The sequence below is a fragment of the Phalacrocorax carbo genome, chromosome 12 (assembly GCF_963921805.1).
Source record: "Phalacrocorax carbo chromosome 12, bPhaCar2.1, whole genome shotgun sequence".
In the NCBI taxonomy this organism is placed as follows: Eukaryota; Metazoa; Chordata; class Aves; order Suliformes; family Phalacrocoracidae; genus Phalacrocorax; species Phalacrocorax carbo.
The window spans coordinates 20,466,504-20,485,581 of record NC_087524.1 but is presented as its reverse complement, the minus strand read 5'-3'; the positions used below and the strand labels follow the sequence as shown (position 1 = coordinate 20,485,581).

Sequence of the window (19,078 nt, the reverse complement as noted above, 5' to 3'; positions counted from 1 at the left end):
ACACAGGGATCCAAAAACCCCATCTGGATGTCCTTGCTGAAATTAAAGCGTTCAGCAACTAGCTTGTTTTTCTTGGCTTTGTGAATAAAAAACATACCAGGCTGCTGACCACAAGGAAGCAGGGAGCAGTCATGATTTATTTTGGACCTGCCATCGTGGCCGGTCAATTCTGATTTACTGGAGGAGGCCAACATGCTGACTCGCATGGAATGCAACGTTCTTCAGAAGTTACCAGGCAAGGGAAGAGATGGTTTAAAATGATCCTTCAAAAAAAGGGACTCAAAGAATCCCGCTCAATTTACTTTTTTTTTTTTTCCTGGCAACCCATTCTTCAGTAGGAAAGATTTTGTGATCTTATAGGTGACTTCGTACCACGCCATAAGGAGGAATAGCTCCAGGCACGTGTGAGAGTCGCCCGAAGTGGCCAACTTCTGCGAGCACCAAACAACCCTGACCTCGCATCAGACAGCTCGGCACCCACAGGCTGCACCTAGTTTTTACCTTCGCTACAACAGCACACACAGAGCCCTCTACTCAGCAAACAGACCCAGTACAAATCACCAGCGAGACTTTCAGGGGAAGAAGTAGCCAAAAATAATGACTATTAAAATGGTGACAAGATTTTTCTCTTGCATGTTAAAAACTCATTTGATACAGCAGGCTGGAAACTAATGCTAATTGCCAAGTATATAAATTCACTACTTTCACTGAATCGACCTGATAAGTAGGCAGGCTGTGCTTAACATGAGTCAATACAGGCACCGGTGAAACTGAGGGTTTGGGGTTTTTTTTTCACAAGTTCTGAAGGCTAGAAAAAAGCGTGCACTATCGCAAATGTTGAATTCTTGCTACCAACTTCTTCCAAAATTATGGTCAAATCAGATTTTAATCTAGCACTTATAGTCTGCTTTATTTATTGTCTAGTTTTTCTTCTCACAGCTGGTCTGTCTTATGTCAAGATAATTCTTTTTTAAAAGTACATGATAAGAATAGCTTATGATTTGTATCTAGAAACCCACACATTTAAGGAAGCAAAAATTAAAAGCAAAATTGTGCAAAGTCAAGAGACCATTGGAGAATCTTTCCAGTCCATTTAACACTGTAGAAAAGGCACCTCCTGTAATTAAACATGGTTCCCTGGCAATTTAAGGTTTAACAGACAGAAACTTTGCCACAGATGCGAGACTCAGCCTTGAAGAACACTGAAGGCCAAAAACCTTTAAGAGGTCATACCCAATACCTCCCGCATTCAGACTGAGATATGGCGGGCGTCAGGTAAGAGTTACCGAAATCCCTTCTTACTTCCCGGATTAAGGTGGAATGTTTGTAGCACAGCGAAGCAAACACGTTTAATCAGATCACTGTGCCTTGCCTGAACTGAAGGCCAGGGTTTTGCCCAGGAAGGTACAACTCATCTGCCTTCCATCAGTGTTTTTCCAAAGGCAGCTGACCTGGTAACAGTCGCTCAGTAATCGGACGCACAGATCCCCATCCATAGGCTATAACGTAGAGAAAGTAATCTGAACTATTTACGATATCTTTAACAGCCTCTAATTCCATATCCTCCTGAAAGAGGAAATTTGGTGTCTTATGTTCCCATGATGTAGCAACTACCCATGATCTAGCAACCTCATCGTCTCCTGGAGATTTCTGCTCACTAATGTAAAATCCCACTGTATTTTAGCATTCCCCTTCCACCACCTCTGTTCCAAGATAACTGCATTTTCACTTGACCGCTTCAATTCTTTACAATCCTCTGCTGATCTCAAAACTCCGGCCTCTCAGAAACCCCAGCTCTCGCTGACTTATCACACAGTCAAAACCAACGCGAGCGTAAGCCCCACAAGCCTCGCTCTCAGAAGGGTATACAAAGAATACTATTAAAATATCAATTGAAACAATTTCTACAAAGCAATTGTCCGTGATGTTTATCCCTACAGATCCCACAGTTCATGCATCCCAAATGCCACAGCAGTTACACAGTGATGAGAAGAGAGGTTTACAAAGAATGTGAAATTAAACAAGCTTGATTGGCACCGCGAGGGGATTATGAATCTCTGTTCCTGTATTGCTGCCCAACAGAGAAGACGACTAGTCTCGGACGAGGAGGACTGCGTGACCGTGTCTTCCATTCGTCTGAGCCGTTCAACACGGGACCCTCAGAGGAAAGCGTCCAGAACGAAGCTAATGGCTGATAAATCTTAATGTATGCAGCGTTCACGTCTACAGGAGTAAATGCCAATTTCTCAGTGGTTTTGACCCAAGGCCTTTTTTTTAATTTAAAGTGTATTATGCAACATTAGGTTTTGGATGGAGATGACACAGCTAAGTATTTCTTCAAGGTAAAAACATGCCAGCTTTAGTACACCACTAGAGCTACCTTTATGTAAGAAACGAATTGTTACATCCTGTATTTTACTCCTTTTGAAAATTTATAGTTACTTGAACTACGCCTCTGTAAGATCCTTTATTTTTAAAATTCCTTCCTCTGCTCATCCTGTATGGTTAATGCTCCAACCCAAGTTCCAGGTAAAACTATACTAGTATTGACAGAAGAAAAATTAATACATAATTTCAACCTGATTCTGACCCAGGAGGGGTCAGGTTATGCTTGCTAATCATCGCTTGCGCTTTGCTCTTCCTACCTCACTGGCACCACAAAAATGAATTGTCACTGGTTGATCACAGGAGGATCCTTTCAGCAACAGAAGGTGTTTTAAGATAGGAGTAAGGACTCCTTGAAAATACCCAGGCCCATTAATACTCGTTACATAATTACAGAGTGTGCGTAGAGTGATTTCAAGCTGGCTTCATGATCTCTACGGATATTTTTATGTATTTTAACTAAGTCCAGTTGTACTACAGGAGAAGTTTTCCAATATAATTTGATAAATGCAAAAGGAATAATTAACATTTTAAAATATCATCTAAATCGTGTTCATCAAAACAATAATTAATTCACATCCTAACCGTAACTGAAGAAGTTTCCTGTACTTATGTCTTACAAGACTATGCCTTCTGTGCAACTGGGGAAGAGTAACACTTTGTAACCTTGTACAGAAAGATATTAAGATATCTATTCTGCATATTATTAATAATTTCTTTGGTAACACACAAAGTAGCAACAACATATAAACCTTTTGTCTTCCTTTCACTAGTACTGCATCCCAGCATTATAATATTCTGTAAGAATGATCTCTACTTAACAACCATTTCTCGCTCCAACAATGGATCTGGTGATCCGTTATCACTTTCTTATGAAAAAAACCTATTATCAGAAATTAAAGAGATAAAAGTGGAAGACAAAAAAAAGTTAGTGGGTGACGCACTGAAGATAAAACTAAGATTGCAGCGTGTTTGCAGACACAAGCACCACCATCTGCCAAGGGAACAGGACAGCAGCAGGTAAGGCGGGTGTGCTGAGGGCAGAGCGCCTCGTGGTAAGAAGTCAAGTACCACTGTATGCAATTACACAGAGAAATACAGCAGAAGGGGAGATCAAAAAAAGTAAGTGCTAATGGACTCAGATATAACTGACTAACAAAGAAACCTTTTTTTTAAGAAAGAAATCAGTGTATCGAACCAAACTGAACAAACGGATGTAGAGCAGAAGGGCAGCTACTCAGATGAGGAATCTGCTCCCCTTTGACCACTTTCCTATGTATCCGTTGCCAGACACAGACACCTACGGAAGAATGTAAGGTACAGGCAAACACACAGTGAGACTCCCAAAAGCGCACTAAGATCTATCCCCACTTAAGATATCAATAGGCCTCACTATTATTTTTTTCATTATTTAGACCAATATTAACGATACAGATGAAAAATTCAGATTTCAGGCTTTAAAATCACAGGGCTATGCCACCAAGGTGGAATATTTTAACTTGCAGCTACTGCATCAGTCCTTCCTCTAAGTTTTCAAAATGTAATAGTCTGGGGCTCTGTTCTTCCATCATTCGAATACTGCCGTTATCTTGGTTGTCTCAGTTGGGTCAAGAAAGGCAGGTAAATTGCTAAGGTAGTAACAAACACGCAAGTCTCTCATTTCCACACTTTTCAGCTGGTTAATCACAAAGAATACATCATTTTGGTTAACACAGACATCTAAAATCTGACTACCCACCTGACCACTGATGTTTTTGAAGTATTTTTTCTCCCCCTGTGTAAACCACAGAAAAATTACAAGCCAATGTTTTACAGCTTACTGAACACAAAGACAGTTACAGAAGGTTTTGATTGCTTTGGGTCACCTGGGATTTAAATCCTATTACAGTCAGGTTCAAGAAGATGTGACAGAAGTATTTAAGTTTACATCAAGAGACACTTACAATGAGCTCCGAATCACGTCCCATGGAAATGACTGTTCTGTTTACTGTCCTCAATAGCTTTTCCATGATTATCTGGACATGTCGTTGTGTTGGCCCCTAAGGAAAAAGAATAAATTAGTGGTAACTAGATCCAACAGACACCAATACAACCGAACTATTTCTGTTTGCCTTTAAATCTGCCTGTCTTGTGAAAGTTAAATAAAACACCACTCACTGCTGTTGATCAAAGGCAGAAAATTAGTCTCCCATTTTAACACACACCATGCAAAGTCCATTTTATTAATGCACGTTACCGATATATTAACATGTTCTATTACAATTATTTAAATGAAAAGCAAGTCCCTGGAAATAAATATAGCAAAGCCTGTGACATTTAGGTACCTAGTAATTTTATTTTCCTAAGTCGTTTTTCCAACATCAAAAACCCACAGGCATTACCAAACCGGGGGGCTATTCTGCAACAGCGTTATTAAAAGAAACCGACAAGCAAAGCAAAACTTTGCTTGAGTAACTTTAATTTCAGTCAATTGTTTCAAATTAATATTTCTCTATTAGAAGTGACCTGCCACTATTTTTGATGGAGTTGGAAATGAAATATTTAGTGCAACTGGCTTTTAAAAACCAGTTCAGAAACCTCATGCAGAACGATGCCTACAGGAACTGAAGCCAAAACCACATGAGAAGGAGAAAGAAACAGTTGAGCTTTGCTCCCGTCTTTTACTTTATAAACAGGCTTCTTCATAGTTTTCATTAGTCTGAAGGAGCAGACTCATAAGAGGTCTGTGAGATGCAACGGGGAAACAATTCTACAGCCAGCATTTGCAAGTGTTTTCCCAGGTAACTGTCTAAATAAAGCAGCACCTTTGTGCTGTTTCTTGACTGTCAAACAAACATCCCATTGAACCATTTTCTTTCTTGCCCTTGGATCCATATGTGGGTTATTACCCACATCTTATCGCTGCATTATGCTTAATTACCAAAGGCAGACTTGCATGTATGAACAATTCATTTGCATATTTGAAGAACGAGCCATGATGATACATTTATCATTGATACACAGCTACTGCTCCAGTGCAGACTTTTCTTCCTCCTGCTGACAGACCTGTCTTTGGGATAAACCTTACAGTTCTGGTACCGAGAGCAGCTGCGGGGAAGAACGCGTCTATCTCAGTACCCTGCTCCTCTCCACCCTTCAGCTCTCGCTGCTTCCTCTCCTGTGAGTTCTCTCCAAGACTTGCCTCTCTTTACAGTCCCAGCACTTGTGCTGCTCCTGCCCGTTTTCAGTTTCAACGTCACTCCTCATTCGCAGTGTTTGCTTCCTCTCCCTGTCCCCAACTCCATCAGGAAATGGATATCTATTTCCTGCAGCCCCTCGCAGCCGGCTGCGAACCGAGAGCGGCGCAGGGCAGCTCTTGGCTCTGCTCCCGCCACCCCTGCAGCTCCAGCTGGGCTCAGCCCACGAGATGGGGGAGCTGCAAGCGAGTCACTACCACAGAGAGAAACGCAGCCAACGAAGAGTGACAGGAAGCGGCCAAGCTGTCAAAAACAAATTCTGTTTTTCAAATCACCCAGTCTCTGAAGCTGTCACACAGAAGTACTTTTATTAAAAAGAAACAGAATCAAAATGAGCCCAAAAAACCTAGTCAAATAAGATGCTACATACGATGTGAGTAGCTGACCCCTGAGGTCCTTTCCAGCTAAATTAGAGTATGATTCTGCACAGGGCTGAAGGGTCAGGCAGCAGCCTCATCAGCCCACACTTCTTTAAGAGAACATCAAATCACTGCAGCTCTCTGGCAAAGCACCAATATGTGCCTATTTGTGTGAAGTCAAGAGAAGACAAAAAAAGGGACTATTATGGAAGCTCCACATCTGCATACCAGCCCTGGGCACTGCACAGGTTCTCATGCGCAACCCTCTCATACGTTTACATTCTGAATGGGTAAGAAACTACGCTAGTTAGGATATTCATGCAGAAGGCACCACCTCCCAGTTCAGGTCCTCTCTTACTGAGGTGGGAATTCTACCAGCTAACTTTAAATGGCGCTTCAAAAAGCTAAACAAGTTTGCTGTGTCGACAAAAGTATACGTTCATATATATGCGTGTGTGTGTGCACACGTATACGCACACACCCCTCCCACTTCAGGCTGGCCTAGCAGGGCAGTATCAATACAACTCAAACATGCATTTCCCAAAATGCTCATGGAAGAAAAAAAAAAACACAAACAAACAAAAAAACCTCAAACATTTTGCAGTTGGCAGGGGCTAGACACCAAGTAAGAGGAAGGTTGAACTCCTAAGATTATGTATTTACTCGCTATCTAACCAATGGCTGGAGAAGCGTATGGGTTAACAGTACTGTGCTGGATGTGCCTCAGAAACGGTAAGAAACATCCTGAGATGTCACACAACACATCCTCATCACTGAATACCTAAAAAGAGACTGGTTAGCGGGGGAACAGAAAGCAGAAAAGAAAATCTAAGCCATCAGGAGTTACCTCCTTAATTCATTCTAAGATCATTTCTTTTAAATGTTCATCATGACAGAACCGTACGATACTAACCACGTCTTTCTTGTAAAGCACTTCCAGGATGTTACTCAGCAACTGGCAACAAGCCTCCAAATCTTCTTGTCTTTCCAAGTGATACTTGAGCTGATCTGTCATTGTTGGCAGCAAGATTTCCCTGCAGTCTGCACACAAAACATAAGGATACATACACAGCTTTAAATAACGTCATCGCACTGCCTAAACAGCCGATCTGCTTCAGCACTTACATAAAAAAATCAGGAAAAAGAAGGTAACTTCCAGATTTCCAGTCTCCTGCTTATCAACCAAAACCATAAAAACCTGAGAAAGTTATAAGCAAGTGAAAATGAAGTCATTAGGTTAAGAATGCTCGGACAGGGACTGCCCTCCCGCCCGCGCCACCTCCAGCCCCGGTTCAGCAAAGCACTTCAGTGGTCACCCCGATGTTAACAGCCTCTGCTTAAAAGCACTGATTAACTGGACCCATCCGCCGCCGTCACACAGCATGACATACAAGCTCAGCTTCGCGCTTGCTTGACCGGTTGAGTGTTGGCAAGGTGTATTAAACTCCCTTTACCTGACCTGTACCGGTTCACGATTGCAGCACAGCCTAACCGTACAAACATGGTTCAGCAAGATGTGTGCTGCGACGCAGATTAACATTCAGCTGCGCGACACCGTCTTTTATAGCTCAAAAAATGATGCTGAAATACTTTGTGCTGGTATTCAGATGTAGTTGCCTGTACAAGGCAAGTACAGGACTTGCAGAGAGATAGGGAAGTTGAGGAAAATGGACAGGAGCTAAATAATGGAGCTTAACATTTTGGCTCAAGTTAAGAATATAAGGTGAAGATTGATACTGCTAAACCTACCAGCAGGTAACACTGAGCGCTGATCTAACGAATCTAATTAACGTATAACCTGCAAGCTGTCTTGCACACAGGGAGTGTAGGGACCTAGTGTTCATTCCTAACCCCGGACCATCCTCTTTTTCCTTTAGGAGAGATGGCACAGCCAGAGATCCTGGCCTTCTGTATGGTGGCATCGGCTGCAACCAACCACAGCATGAGACCAGAAGCGTGCACGCTTGATCTACACAAGCAGGAAAGAGTGAAGTTAAAATCCTTTAGCCTCCCCCCATTCCCAGCCCCCAAGTAAATCCATGCCCAAAGGAAGGGAACTGGTTATTCTTGTTCATCACAGCCTGACTCAGTCAAAGAAATAATGATGATTAAATTACACAGCGTATATACCATCAGCATAGTACTAAAACATATTTGAGGGGGTGGGGGAGAAAGGAGAGCAGGAAGGGACAAGGAAGAATTAGCAGCATTTCTGTATTTTTCTACCTCTTCTAAATAATATTGTAGAACAGGAACAGAAGAAAGCCATGAAACTCCTCCAGCTATTTTACCCTACTAGACAGCAGTTCCTAAGTCCCTTTCCCTACAAATCCGCCCAACTATCTCACGTACATATGGAAGAAGGCATGAGCTCTGCTTTGCCCAAAGGAAAGAGTACCTCGTCTCTATACTAAAAGGGCTGGATTACCAAGCTGGCAAGCAGCTTTTTCTCGGAGAAGTCATATGCGTAAGACAGACAGAAAGCAGCACAACTACGCGTGTGTATGCACATGAACTAACTATCTTGAAAAATAACACCATTATGAAGTTTTTATTTTCCTGACACATGAGCATACACTATCAAAACATGGGTCACTCCAAAAAGGTGCCCTTGCACTGTAAAATCCACCTGGCTGACAGCCTCTGAAAACACAACTGAGGAATTCACTTTCTCAAATGCTGCATTGGCTGTTGGCCTGTGAGATCTCCAGTTACTTAGCTCCTGGGAAAATACGGGTGAAGCTCTTCACAGCCACACAAAAGATAACACACTGATTATTTTTTTTAGTGATACTACCCAAATTGCTCGGACTCGATGGCATATGGATGACTCACAAGAGGCAGCTTCATGGCAGTCCTTAATGACTGTATCATTGCTTAGAGATTATTTTCACACAAAAGCTCAAGTCCCTGGAACATTCAGAAATGCTCATGAGCACTCAATTAAGTCTTTAAGAGGATTTTAAATAGTTCTGGACCAGTAAGCATCACCATCCCGACATGAAGAACACAAGTTACATACAGACCACAGCAGAAGGCACAAGACTAAAAAATGAAACCTGGAGATTAACCTCAATTAAGAGGGGATGACCCCACATTGCAATATGAAAGCACTTATTTAGGGTTATACCTAACATGTTCCCGAGAAGCCGAGAGGTCAATAGCTCAAAGCAACACTTTCAACACTACAAAGCCTCCTCCTGGTAGCAGTAGAGTGATACTCAACAGCAGAAGCTCCTTCTGCAACCAAATGTTCCTGTTACTGAATCACAGAATCATTAAGGTTGGAAAAGACCTCTAAGATCACCAAGTCCAACCACCAACCCAACACCCCCAGGCCTCCTAAACCATGCCCTGATGTGCCACGTCTACAAGTTTTTTGAACACCCCCAGGGATGGTGACTCCACCCCTTCCCTGGGCAGCCTGTTCCAATGTTTGACAACCCTTTTGATGAAGAAACTTTTCCCCAATATCTAATCTAAACCTCCCCTGACGCAGCTTGAGGCTGTTTCTTCTTGTCCTATTGCTTGTCATTTGGGAGCAGAAACCAACCCCCCCCACTACAACCTCCTTTCAGGCAGCTGCAGAGAGCGAGAAGGGCTCCCCTCAGCCCCCTCTTCTCCAGGCTAAACCCCCCCAGCCGCCCCCCAGCACACTTGTGCTCCAGACCCTGCCCCAGCCCCGCTGCCCTTCTCTGGACACGCTCCAGCCCCTCAAGGGCCTTCTTGTCCCGAGGGGCCCAAACCTGAGCCCAGCATTCGAGCTGGGGCCTCCCCAGGGCCGAGCACAGGGGCCCCATCCCTGCCCGGCTCCTGCTGGCCACACCAGTGCTGACACAAGCCCGGGGGCTGGTGGCCTCCTTGGCCACCTGGGCACTGCTGGCTCATGCCCAGCCGGCTGTCAGCCAGCACCCCCAGGGCCTTCTCCGCCGGGCACTTCCCAGCCCCTCTGCCCCAGGCCTGGGGCGTTGCCTGGGGTTGGTGTGAGCCAAGGGCAGGGCCCAGCACTGAGCCTTGTTAAACCCCATTCAACTGGCCTTGGCCCATCAATCCAGCCTGCCCAGATCCCTCTGTAGAGCCTTCCTGCCCTCCAGCAGATCAGCACTCCCGCCTGACTTGGTGTCATCTGCGAACTTATTGAGCATGCCCTCGATCTCCTCAGCCCCATCATTGATAAAGACACTAAACAAGTCTGGCCCCAACACTGAGCCCTGGGGAGCCCCGCTCGTGACCGGCCGCCAGCTGGATTCAGCTCCGTTCACCACAACTCTCTGGGCTTGGCCAGCCAGCCAGTTTTTTTATCCAGCAAAGCTTCCACCCATCCAAGCCATGATCTGCCAGTGTCTCTAGGAGAATGCTGTGGGAGACAGCATCAAAGGCTTTAGTCAAGTGCAGGTAGATAACAACCACATTTGGTCTCTGTCCCTTTGCAGTGGACACAGCTGGCAGCCAGAAGCAGTCAGGATAGGCAGGAGTTACAGAATGAGCAAACTGCTGCTGAGAAGCTACAGCAAATACCAGCAGCTCAAAGGACGATGAAGATCTGCATCACCAAAAGATGGTGACCCCGGCTTTGATTGACCAGAATTAAGTACCTTTACTAGCTTCATCTTTTGCTGGAGACACATCCAGAGACAGAATGCGCACTTCCACCCTCGACCATTCCTGGTGATTCCCACCAGTATTTAGGAGATGCCGCACCCCACATGCCGAGGTGTCAGTGCTGTAGAAGGTACTATTGTAACAGAACACCCAGTTGCATTTCATGGCCCCCACACAGGTGCCAACTTCAACATCCACCTATAGTGAAAACTGAGGCTACTGACAGTCTGCTGGTTACAAGCACAGGATGGACAAGGCAGTGTCACCAGTGCTAAAATACACACTGCAGGTACCAGGGGGAAAAAAAAACCCTGACAGCCAGAAGGCAAAGGGGTGCCAAGGACGAAGAATTCGGTACGTGCTTACGATTGTGTGTTTTGGCTTGCAGTGGAAAAATTAATACAAACATTAAAAACTCAGTGCCAAGGTGAAAATTACACTTGATGAGTCTCAGTGATAAGGTACAGGCTCAAGAGGACTTGCTTTTGCTACTAAAAAAGAGAAGGAAACAGGATGCCTGAGACAAAGATGGAATTCATAGGGAAACAGCCTCTGTCCAAAGTCTGCCAGAAGCCTTCAGCCAGTGCCGTAACGTCCAACTGCAATGACCTGAACTATTCTCTGCAGCTGTTTCAGGACTCCCAAGTCATCTGCGACCAGAGCCTCCAGTCTCATGCAGAGCAGGAAAGAGTTACCAGAGAAGCACCTCCACGAACTCGTCCCCACGGCAAGATACACAGCACAAACGCTGGCATCCTGCTCTCCCAAACTGCACAATGGGGAAAAATAAAAGTCACTAACATAAAAAATAATCAAGGAAAACCACGCTATAATGCAGAAGAGAGCCCTCCATCTCAACAAGACACTGGAGAGGAAATGGAACAGCAGCATCCTCGTTCTGCCTTGTAAGCTCACCCATGGAGGATGAGAAATAACAGTGTATAAGCACACCCAACTTCTAGCAGTTCAAGAGAAATATTCTTCAGTCTCAAGCGACTCACGTAAGTACATGTTCACTAGGAATGCACAAGTGGGCTCTCATTCAAAGAAAGTACTTTGAAGAGTTAGTTTCTTCAGTGCAGAGTTTTTCCATTTAATTGCTTCTTAGTCATTTAACCTCCAGCTTTACAGCTCGAAAAGGAGAAAAATCATGGTGCATTTGTTGAAATTTTTGCCTCAAGGAACAGACCTTAGACCCTGCAATGTATTTACATGGGGAATACACCTAGCCATGACTTCATCACATCCCCTCATATTCATTTCTGTGAGGTAGGAGATAATTGGACTAAAAAAGATCCAAACAGAATAACATCATCATCATAAGTTCCCATTATTTGTTTACAACTATATTATCCTAAATCTATGCAGATATCAAAAGCGACAGGAGGTGGTGATCTCTAAACAAAAGGCTAAACAGAAGTGACCTCACTGAAAGAGCTTATTTACCAGGATGCTCATTAAATCGTCTAAAGATATTTATACAAAAATCATAGAATCACAGAACAGTTTGGGTTGGAAGGGACCTTTTGAGGTCATCTAGTCCAGCCTCCGAAACGAAGTCTCCAAATTGCCCTAGTACAGTAGACAATGATATATGTGCATTTAAAGTAAGAGTTTACTGTCACATATTTCAAAGGCATAACCTTAGCTAGAAAAAAAACAACACCCAAACACAGCACCCCCTGAATAGAAAAAAGAAACTATGAGCGGAGATCCAGCCATTGCATAAAGAAGGTTTATCCTGGTACTGACTTGCCATGTATTTCATATAATCACCTTTCTACATCCACTTCTAACTTCTGCCTGTGAACTGCTCCAGCCCTTGACTACTCACTCCTATCCCAAAAAAACATTCCCTTCCTTGCTCAAGTGCTCAGACTGTTCTTACACAACCAGATGGATGCAGGTCTAAAATTAAGTACTGATCTTCCGTATAAGCTTCAGCCCAACGAATGGCCTAGTTCAGCTCAGACTGTTTGCCCCAGAGATGCTCTGTGACTGCAGCCTTGTGCCTCCACATCTGTGAAACCTCCGTATATGTTGTTACTTTAAGTGCTAACTTGGAAAGGAAAGAGCCACAACACAGCGGTGCAGCACACTCCTCTCCCCAAATACAGGGGAGAGAAAGAGCCCTGACGCCCAGTTGCTAAGCACTCGAGCAAAGACGTATGAACATGCCTTTGTAAAGCCTGCGAGGTAAATCAATCTTTAATAACTTACAAAAGCTCCTAATTAGAGGTTTGAAAATGTTTCATGTCCCCGTTAAGCCCCATTAGTAGAGAACGGTCAAAGATCAATTTAATATCTGCAAGCATGCAGAAGGCAAAAATTGCAGCTGTGTCACCTTTGAGTTAGATTGTCTAGAGTACACTCTAATCAATAGGGAAGGTATTCAGGTTGAATTTCTGAGAAAGGAAAAACTAATTGATTTGTCATACTACTTCATTTGGAATTACACAACCTATACAAAAGCCTAAGTTCCCTTGGGTAGACTTGGCAACACTCCTCAGTTACCACCTTACAGGCTCTCGGCCTTCCTCAACAACAACTTGTGAACATGTCCCGTTTGGTTTGTAGCTGTTGCAGGCTATAAACATGGGAGGATCAAGCAGAGTGTCAAGGTGTGCTGGGTACTTGATGAAAAGATCCAGACCCTTCCCAGATTTTTAGAAACAAACAGCAACAACAACAAAACCCCACAAACCACCCTCACCAAAAAAAAAGAACCCAACAAAAACCACCCAAAACCAGAAAAAAAACAAACACACAAAAAAACCCAAACAAAAAAAAGAAACATGCAAGCACCAGCACTGTGAAGTTTTTCTAAAAATTACTTGGCCCTTTTATTACCCGTAGAAGGTTTTATGCTAAGGAAGAAATACCAATATAAAGCTTACTTTGAGGTCCGTAAAAAGGAATAAATATTGCCAATGGGAAAGACGAAAGCCATGCCTACAATCAAAAGGGTACTTCATGATATTCAGCATCTGACAGGTCATAAAATCATATTTACACACTGGGTGATTTTTACATCCTCTTCCTTCCTCTTGCAGTTTTTAAAGGCCTACTTGCAGGCTATCAGAAAATCCTCCCCAGCCGTGCTGCCGAGGCTCTCGTTACGACGGCGCAGCACGCAGCTGGCCCTCGCCGATGCCGCTCGAGCGGGCTCGGGGGATGCCCGCTGGCCCCACAGCTCCTTCGCTGCAAAGACGCTTCCAGTAGACCCCATCCGCCAGACCGACACCTTTGTCCCACGGGTTTCTAATCACACAACAGATCCCAGCTATTGAAACAATTTCACCATTTTAAGGTTTTCCAGATACCTCTCAAAATGCAAGAGCTAGAAGGCAACAAAATCCAAAGATGGAACCCACCAAACCCCACGCACACATATCTGTATATATTTTTAAATAAATCTCATGCTATGGTAATAAACTCCATGAGGAGCTAAGATTTTAAGTGCATCCTTTGCTATAAACTATTTTGAAAAACAGTTGATCAACTGTGTCTTGATTACTCAGCAGTACAGAAGAGGAAGGGTTAACCTTCATCAGCCTGCCTGTCAAAAACACCTCCCAGGCCTGATTAATGGGCAACCTTGATAAATCTATAGTCTATAACATTAGTCTCCTGCTCAAAAGCCAGCTCTGAAGATGGCTCATGAGTATGATGCACAATGATTACAGACAACAATAATTCGACATCTGTTCTCTACTGCACAAGTCCAACCCACAATGATTAATGTCACGGGAATGTGCAGTCAGAATAAAATATTAATCTTTATAAAAGGATGCTCAGGAGGCATTATCAACTTACGAGCATCCAAGCAAAGACTTCAAATGGAACACTGACACAGGAACTATGCTGAAGCTAAATACATACAATAAATTTTTGTCAATTTGAAAACATTTCATTTGGAGGGACACTGACAAATGCATTCCTTTATTTTACGGTTCATTTAGCTAATGTGGCCAAAAAAATAAAACCTCTGCTTAGTAACCTTGCTTCCGCTACACAGCGTGGAGACAAAGATTGTCATTTTAGTCATAATTAAACAATAAGAACTCTTATAAATGCTATCTGCTGTCTACTAATATTTAATAGACTAACGATTTCCTAATGGAGAAATCACTAGATTTCCTAACTATTTAAGGACACAGCAGCTACACAGCTCACTTGGTAATTAGCTGGAAGTCATTTGTAAAACAAAGCAACAGAGAATACAAACACCTCTAGGGGACAAAACAAACCAGATAAATCACTATTTACATAAAACCAAAATTTCAAGGTTTGCAAGGGTAAGACACTTAACTACCAACTGGAAGCACTTGCACATGTAGAACTGGAAACGTGCGTTAGGTTGTTCCAAAACTGTTCCACGCTAATTTCTAAATTCATACTTCTGTCTGGTCACACTCTTACAGAAGACGTTTACGAGCCAGAATTCTTTCAGGTGCTAATGTGAAGAAATGCCGCCTCTGTTTCGGGGGCTGGGGGGGGTGTTGGGGGGGGTGGGACGGGACAGGTAGGGGAGATGCGGGGTCAGTCTCAATCACAAGTTCACTGCTTTACACAGACAAAAATGATTTTGTGTGCACCACAAGAGAGCTATGCAGATTATTGTGGTCAGGGTAAGAAGTGTTACTTATTTATACATGTGTTTACTTCACATGGTCATATATAGTTATTTTTATATTATATATTCATATTTATCTTATGTTTAAACATACATAAAATATTATGCATGGCGTATGTAAGAGCATACTGATATACTTACGTCCTCACTGAGCAAGATGTATATGTATTTGCCTAAACTAGTACATTAAAGGTTCTAGTCAAGCCTTAAAATTCAATAATTTGCTCCATCAGAATATCAAACCACTGACAATTTAACAGGCTTTACTGCATGCAAAGAAAGCTGCATCCCAGTTAGCACAGACGAACACTGGGGTGTTCACAGACCCCACAGAAGCATCCAGCCCCTGTGCAAAGGGCTCCTGCCCAGGAATTTTCATCGCTACAAAACACTCAGGGAGCAGGACAGAGTCAAACGAACCGCTCCACAGCACAGACTGCCCTTCTCCTGCTTCACAACTACCCTTTGTCCTGCTGATAGCACTACCTGGGCCTTCCGCAGAGAGCACGGGAAACCAGGGCACCTTAGCTCTTGAAAAAACTCCTAAGGGCGCACTCTTAGATCGTCGCTGTGCTTTAGCCCTTGGAAATAGTTGTGCTAAGCACTGCGGAGCACTTCTGCAGCAGCCATGACCAAATGACCTTTTCAGTGACCTTCCTGGGAAGCGTTTGCTCACATAAGAAAGGGAATAAAGACTAAACCAACGTATAACACGGGTCTGCTGCGTGAACAGAAGAGCAATCGAGCATCATCATTTTAGGCGTTATTTTCCATGTTCAAGAAAAACAAGATGCAACCGTACGCTTTTCCAGAAGAAAATTTACATTTATTTTGCCAAAGCCATAATAAATTACTGATACAAATGCGGAGAGGATAAAAGGCAGATCATCTAAGATGTGCCAAACAGGCCTTGAATTCGACGAATATAACCCCTGAAAATGGGCAGAAACAGCTGTCGTTATGTTAGACTGGAATCAACAGGAAAATCTTTTCTTCTTAGTAGTATCTGAATATTGGTTGTTTCAAGGACAGAAAGTAGAAGCATGAAGACCTGATACAGATCTAGTCTAGACAGAGAGATGATTTCTACTTGCTCACCTCTGTAAATAACCACAAGCTTGGAAAAATATGCTCCTTGAAGCCACCTATTATTCTATCAAATAGAGATACGCAAATACACACATGCACGCACTCTGCTTACCATTGCTCTGACTGACTAGCTATATACTGATTTTTCTCTTTTCCTTTGGTACTAGGGCTCAGTTAGTAGCTGCTGCCAGGACAAAAGCGCCAAAACCTACGGAATGTACAAGCTTTTCCTGCCAGGGCCGAAGAAAGCTCACTAAAAGTAAGTAAAAGTTCTGCCAAGGAGAAAAGTTACTTTGAATTTTACGAGGAAACATAGAAATTGTACACAACGTAACCAGAAAAGAAGTGAACAAATTTTAAAACACTACCTAACATCCTTTTTTCAAGGCATACAAACCAGAACACCATAGTACATTCTAATCCAAGCTCCCAAACTCTTCAAATTTCGTAAAGACCAATGAACCATCCCTCACTCAACATCACCCTTCAAGCACTATGCTTCAGCACAGTATTTCCCACCCTCCTCACCCCAAAATCCTTCAAGCTTCACAAATTCATATATTTCGAATTTTAATTCCTCTAGAGACACAAGTAAATATTCCTTGACCTCTCAACGCACAGATTTAGAGCATTTTTCTCCAACAGAAATACACTGATGAAATGCTCTTTGATTTCCTGTACATTTTACAGCCTTCCATCAATTCCACAATCTGGTACTGCATATTGCTTCTGGAAAAGAAAATCTCATTTCTGCAATACGATACAGGATCAGTTGGATACTTACATGGAAGTATTGCCTATCAGTTACAAATTATTGAATCAATGAGGAGGAGGAGGAGCAGTCAAACTACGTTTTAGTAATAAGAACTCAAACCCACAGCACAAGGGGTAAAAAAAAAAAAAATCTCTAAATTTAACAAAGGCTGTGGCTAGGGGTTTTATTTGTTTTAAAGTGTTTATCTAGTGTTTATGAAAGGTTCCCAGCACAACTGATTCTCCAGACACAAGCCTTCTAGAGAATTACCAGTGACAAGAGCTTTTAAGATAATGCTTTGTTTATCCACACACACACACACAACACCGCCATGCAGAGAGACGAGGTCACACATAACCACACAGAAGGGAGGGCAGTGACGCTCTGTGGGCACTAATAGAGCCCGTGGGAAGCAGAACAGCCACATCACTGCGGCACCAAACTCTGGAGTCCGCCTCAGTGCCAGGCTCCACCCTCTGGCACGCAGCTGTAGAGATATTTATGTATATATACATATATAAATATATATACACACATAGACATAGATACACATATATATATGTATATATATGTGTGTGTGTAGATATATAGACACATACCCATCTATATACACACACAGAGACACGCTCCAGTGCAGCTGAGCTGCAGGGGGGTGAAACGAGCGCCCCGTGCAGCCCGACTGTGCCACACACGCCATGCAGGGCAGCGCTAGCAGCATACGTGCTTTGAATCTCCATTGCAACTCAACTGAAGCACGTTAGATTTAACACATTCTTGACAGCCAGTGACACAAAATCCCCTGGTTAGGAGCCTCCTGATAAGATCCAAAAGCCATTAAGTAGTACCGGTCTGTCAACAAAACTGGACTGAGTTCAGATTAATGACCCTGCTATTAAAAGCAATTAATTTAAGTTTCTCAGGAGCTCTACAAAAGAGTAATGCTGGAATATACGATCCACTGCAACCCTAACGGCTGAGTGTGAGAGTTAGGTTTAAAAAACAAACCAGCCACGCACCATTCCTCCTTCCACCTCTGAAAATGAAACTGGTTGAATAAGGGGAATCAAATTTTAATACCGTTAATTTGCATCATGCCCCTATAGTCTTCCTTAGGAGCGTTTTTAAAGTCATAATTTCTTGTTTTATCTGGGTTATCTCTATTTCCTCCTATCCAAGCCAGTCAAGTATAATACCCTATATTACTCACTTCTGTCCCAAAGACATTCCAACCTAAAAGCAGCCAGGAGAAGGAAAAATTACTACACAGACAGCGAGTTGCAAATCAACAAAGGAAAGGAGTAACACTGATGTACGTATCTGAAAAAGGAAACATTGAAATGGTCTCAGAGGGACTAGTACCATTTCATCCAAGCCCAACACCAGCAACTCCATCTGCAGTCCTCCTTTTTATTCTTGCAAACCCTGCAATTCAGCATAAAATCATTTTATATGGCTCATGAGGGCTGAATAATTTCAAAAGAAGATCTCACTGCATTTGGACTAGCTGGCGCAGTACGTGGTGACATGGCTGGTAGACTCCGGTTTTCAAAGGTTTGTTCTTCCTTCACCACCATCCATAACTGCAGGAAGTAAATTTGCCTTGTTGCTCAGGTGAGACTGTAACTCTGCTGAGGGCTTCCTTATGGAAAAGCTCTATCTCTTTCTTGAAGGGTTCAGAGTCTCCGGGTTCTTGATCTTCCAGCCTTAATTTTAATATTTTATATTTTTTTTACCCAAAGTTTAAGTTTTAAACTTGCATGTAACATGTGCCAGGTAGACCCACTAATTTTACAGACCCACTAATTTTACAGGTACTTGTTACAAATCACAACCTCGAAGAATAACCTTACTGCAAATTCAGTCTAAATAAAATTGCCATCAGAATGTAAAGGTTTTCCTTTGAACATCATTCTTCATTGCTACTTTTGCAAAATTGGAAAGAAAACTTCAAGTGGAAACAAGTGGAAAGAGCAACAGTACTTAATTCCACAGCTGTCAGAACCAGATCCACGCGATA

The 19,078-nt window shown here is 42.9% G+C and overlaps 1 protein-coding gene across 2 annotated transcripts in view; it reads right to left on the bottom strand.

Moving 5' to 3' along the window:
• Positions 1 to 19,078, bottom strand: part of DOCK1 (dedicator of cytokinesis 1) — a 316,638-nt gene that overhangs the window by 210,928 nt on the left and 86,632 nt on the right. For both annotated transcript variants that reach the window (XM_064464378.1, XM_064464379.1), the window contains exons 26-27: positions 6,894 to 7,021; positions 4,329 to 4,424 (exon numbers count right to left, since the gene is read on the bottom strand). In XM_064464378.1, coding sequence (XP_064320448.1) covers positions 4,329 to 4,424; positions 6,894 to 7,021 — 224 coding nt within the window. The remainder of the gene's footprint in view (positions 1 to 4,328; positions 4,425 to 6,893; positions 7,022 to 19,078) is intronic.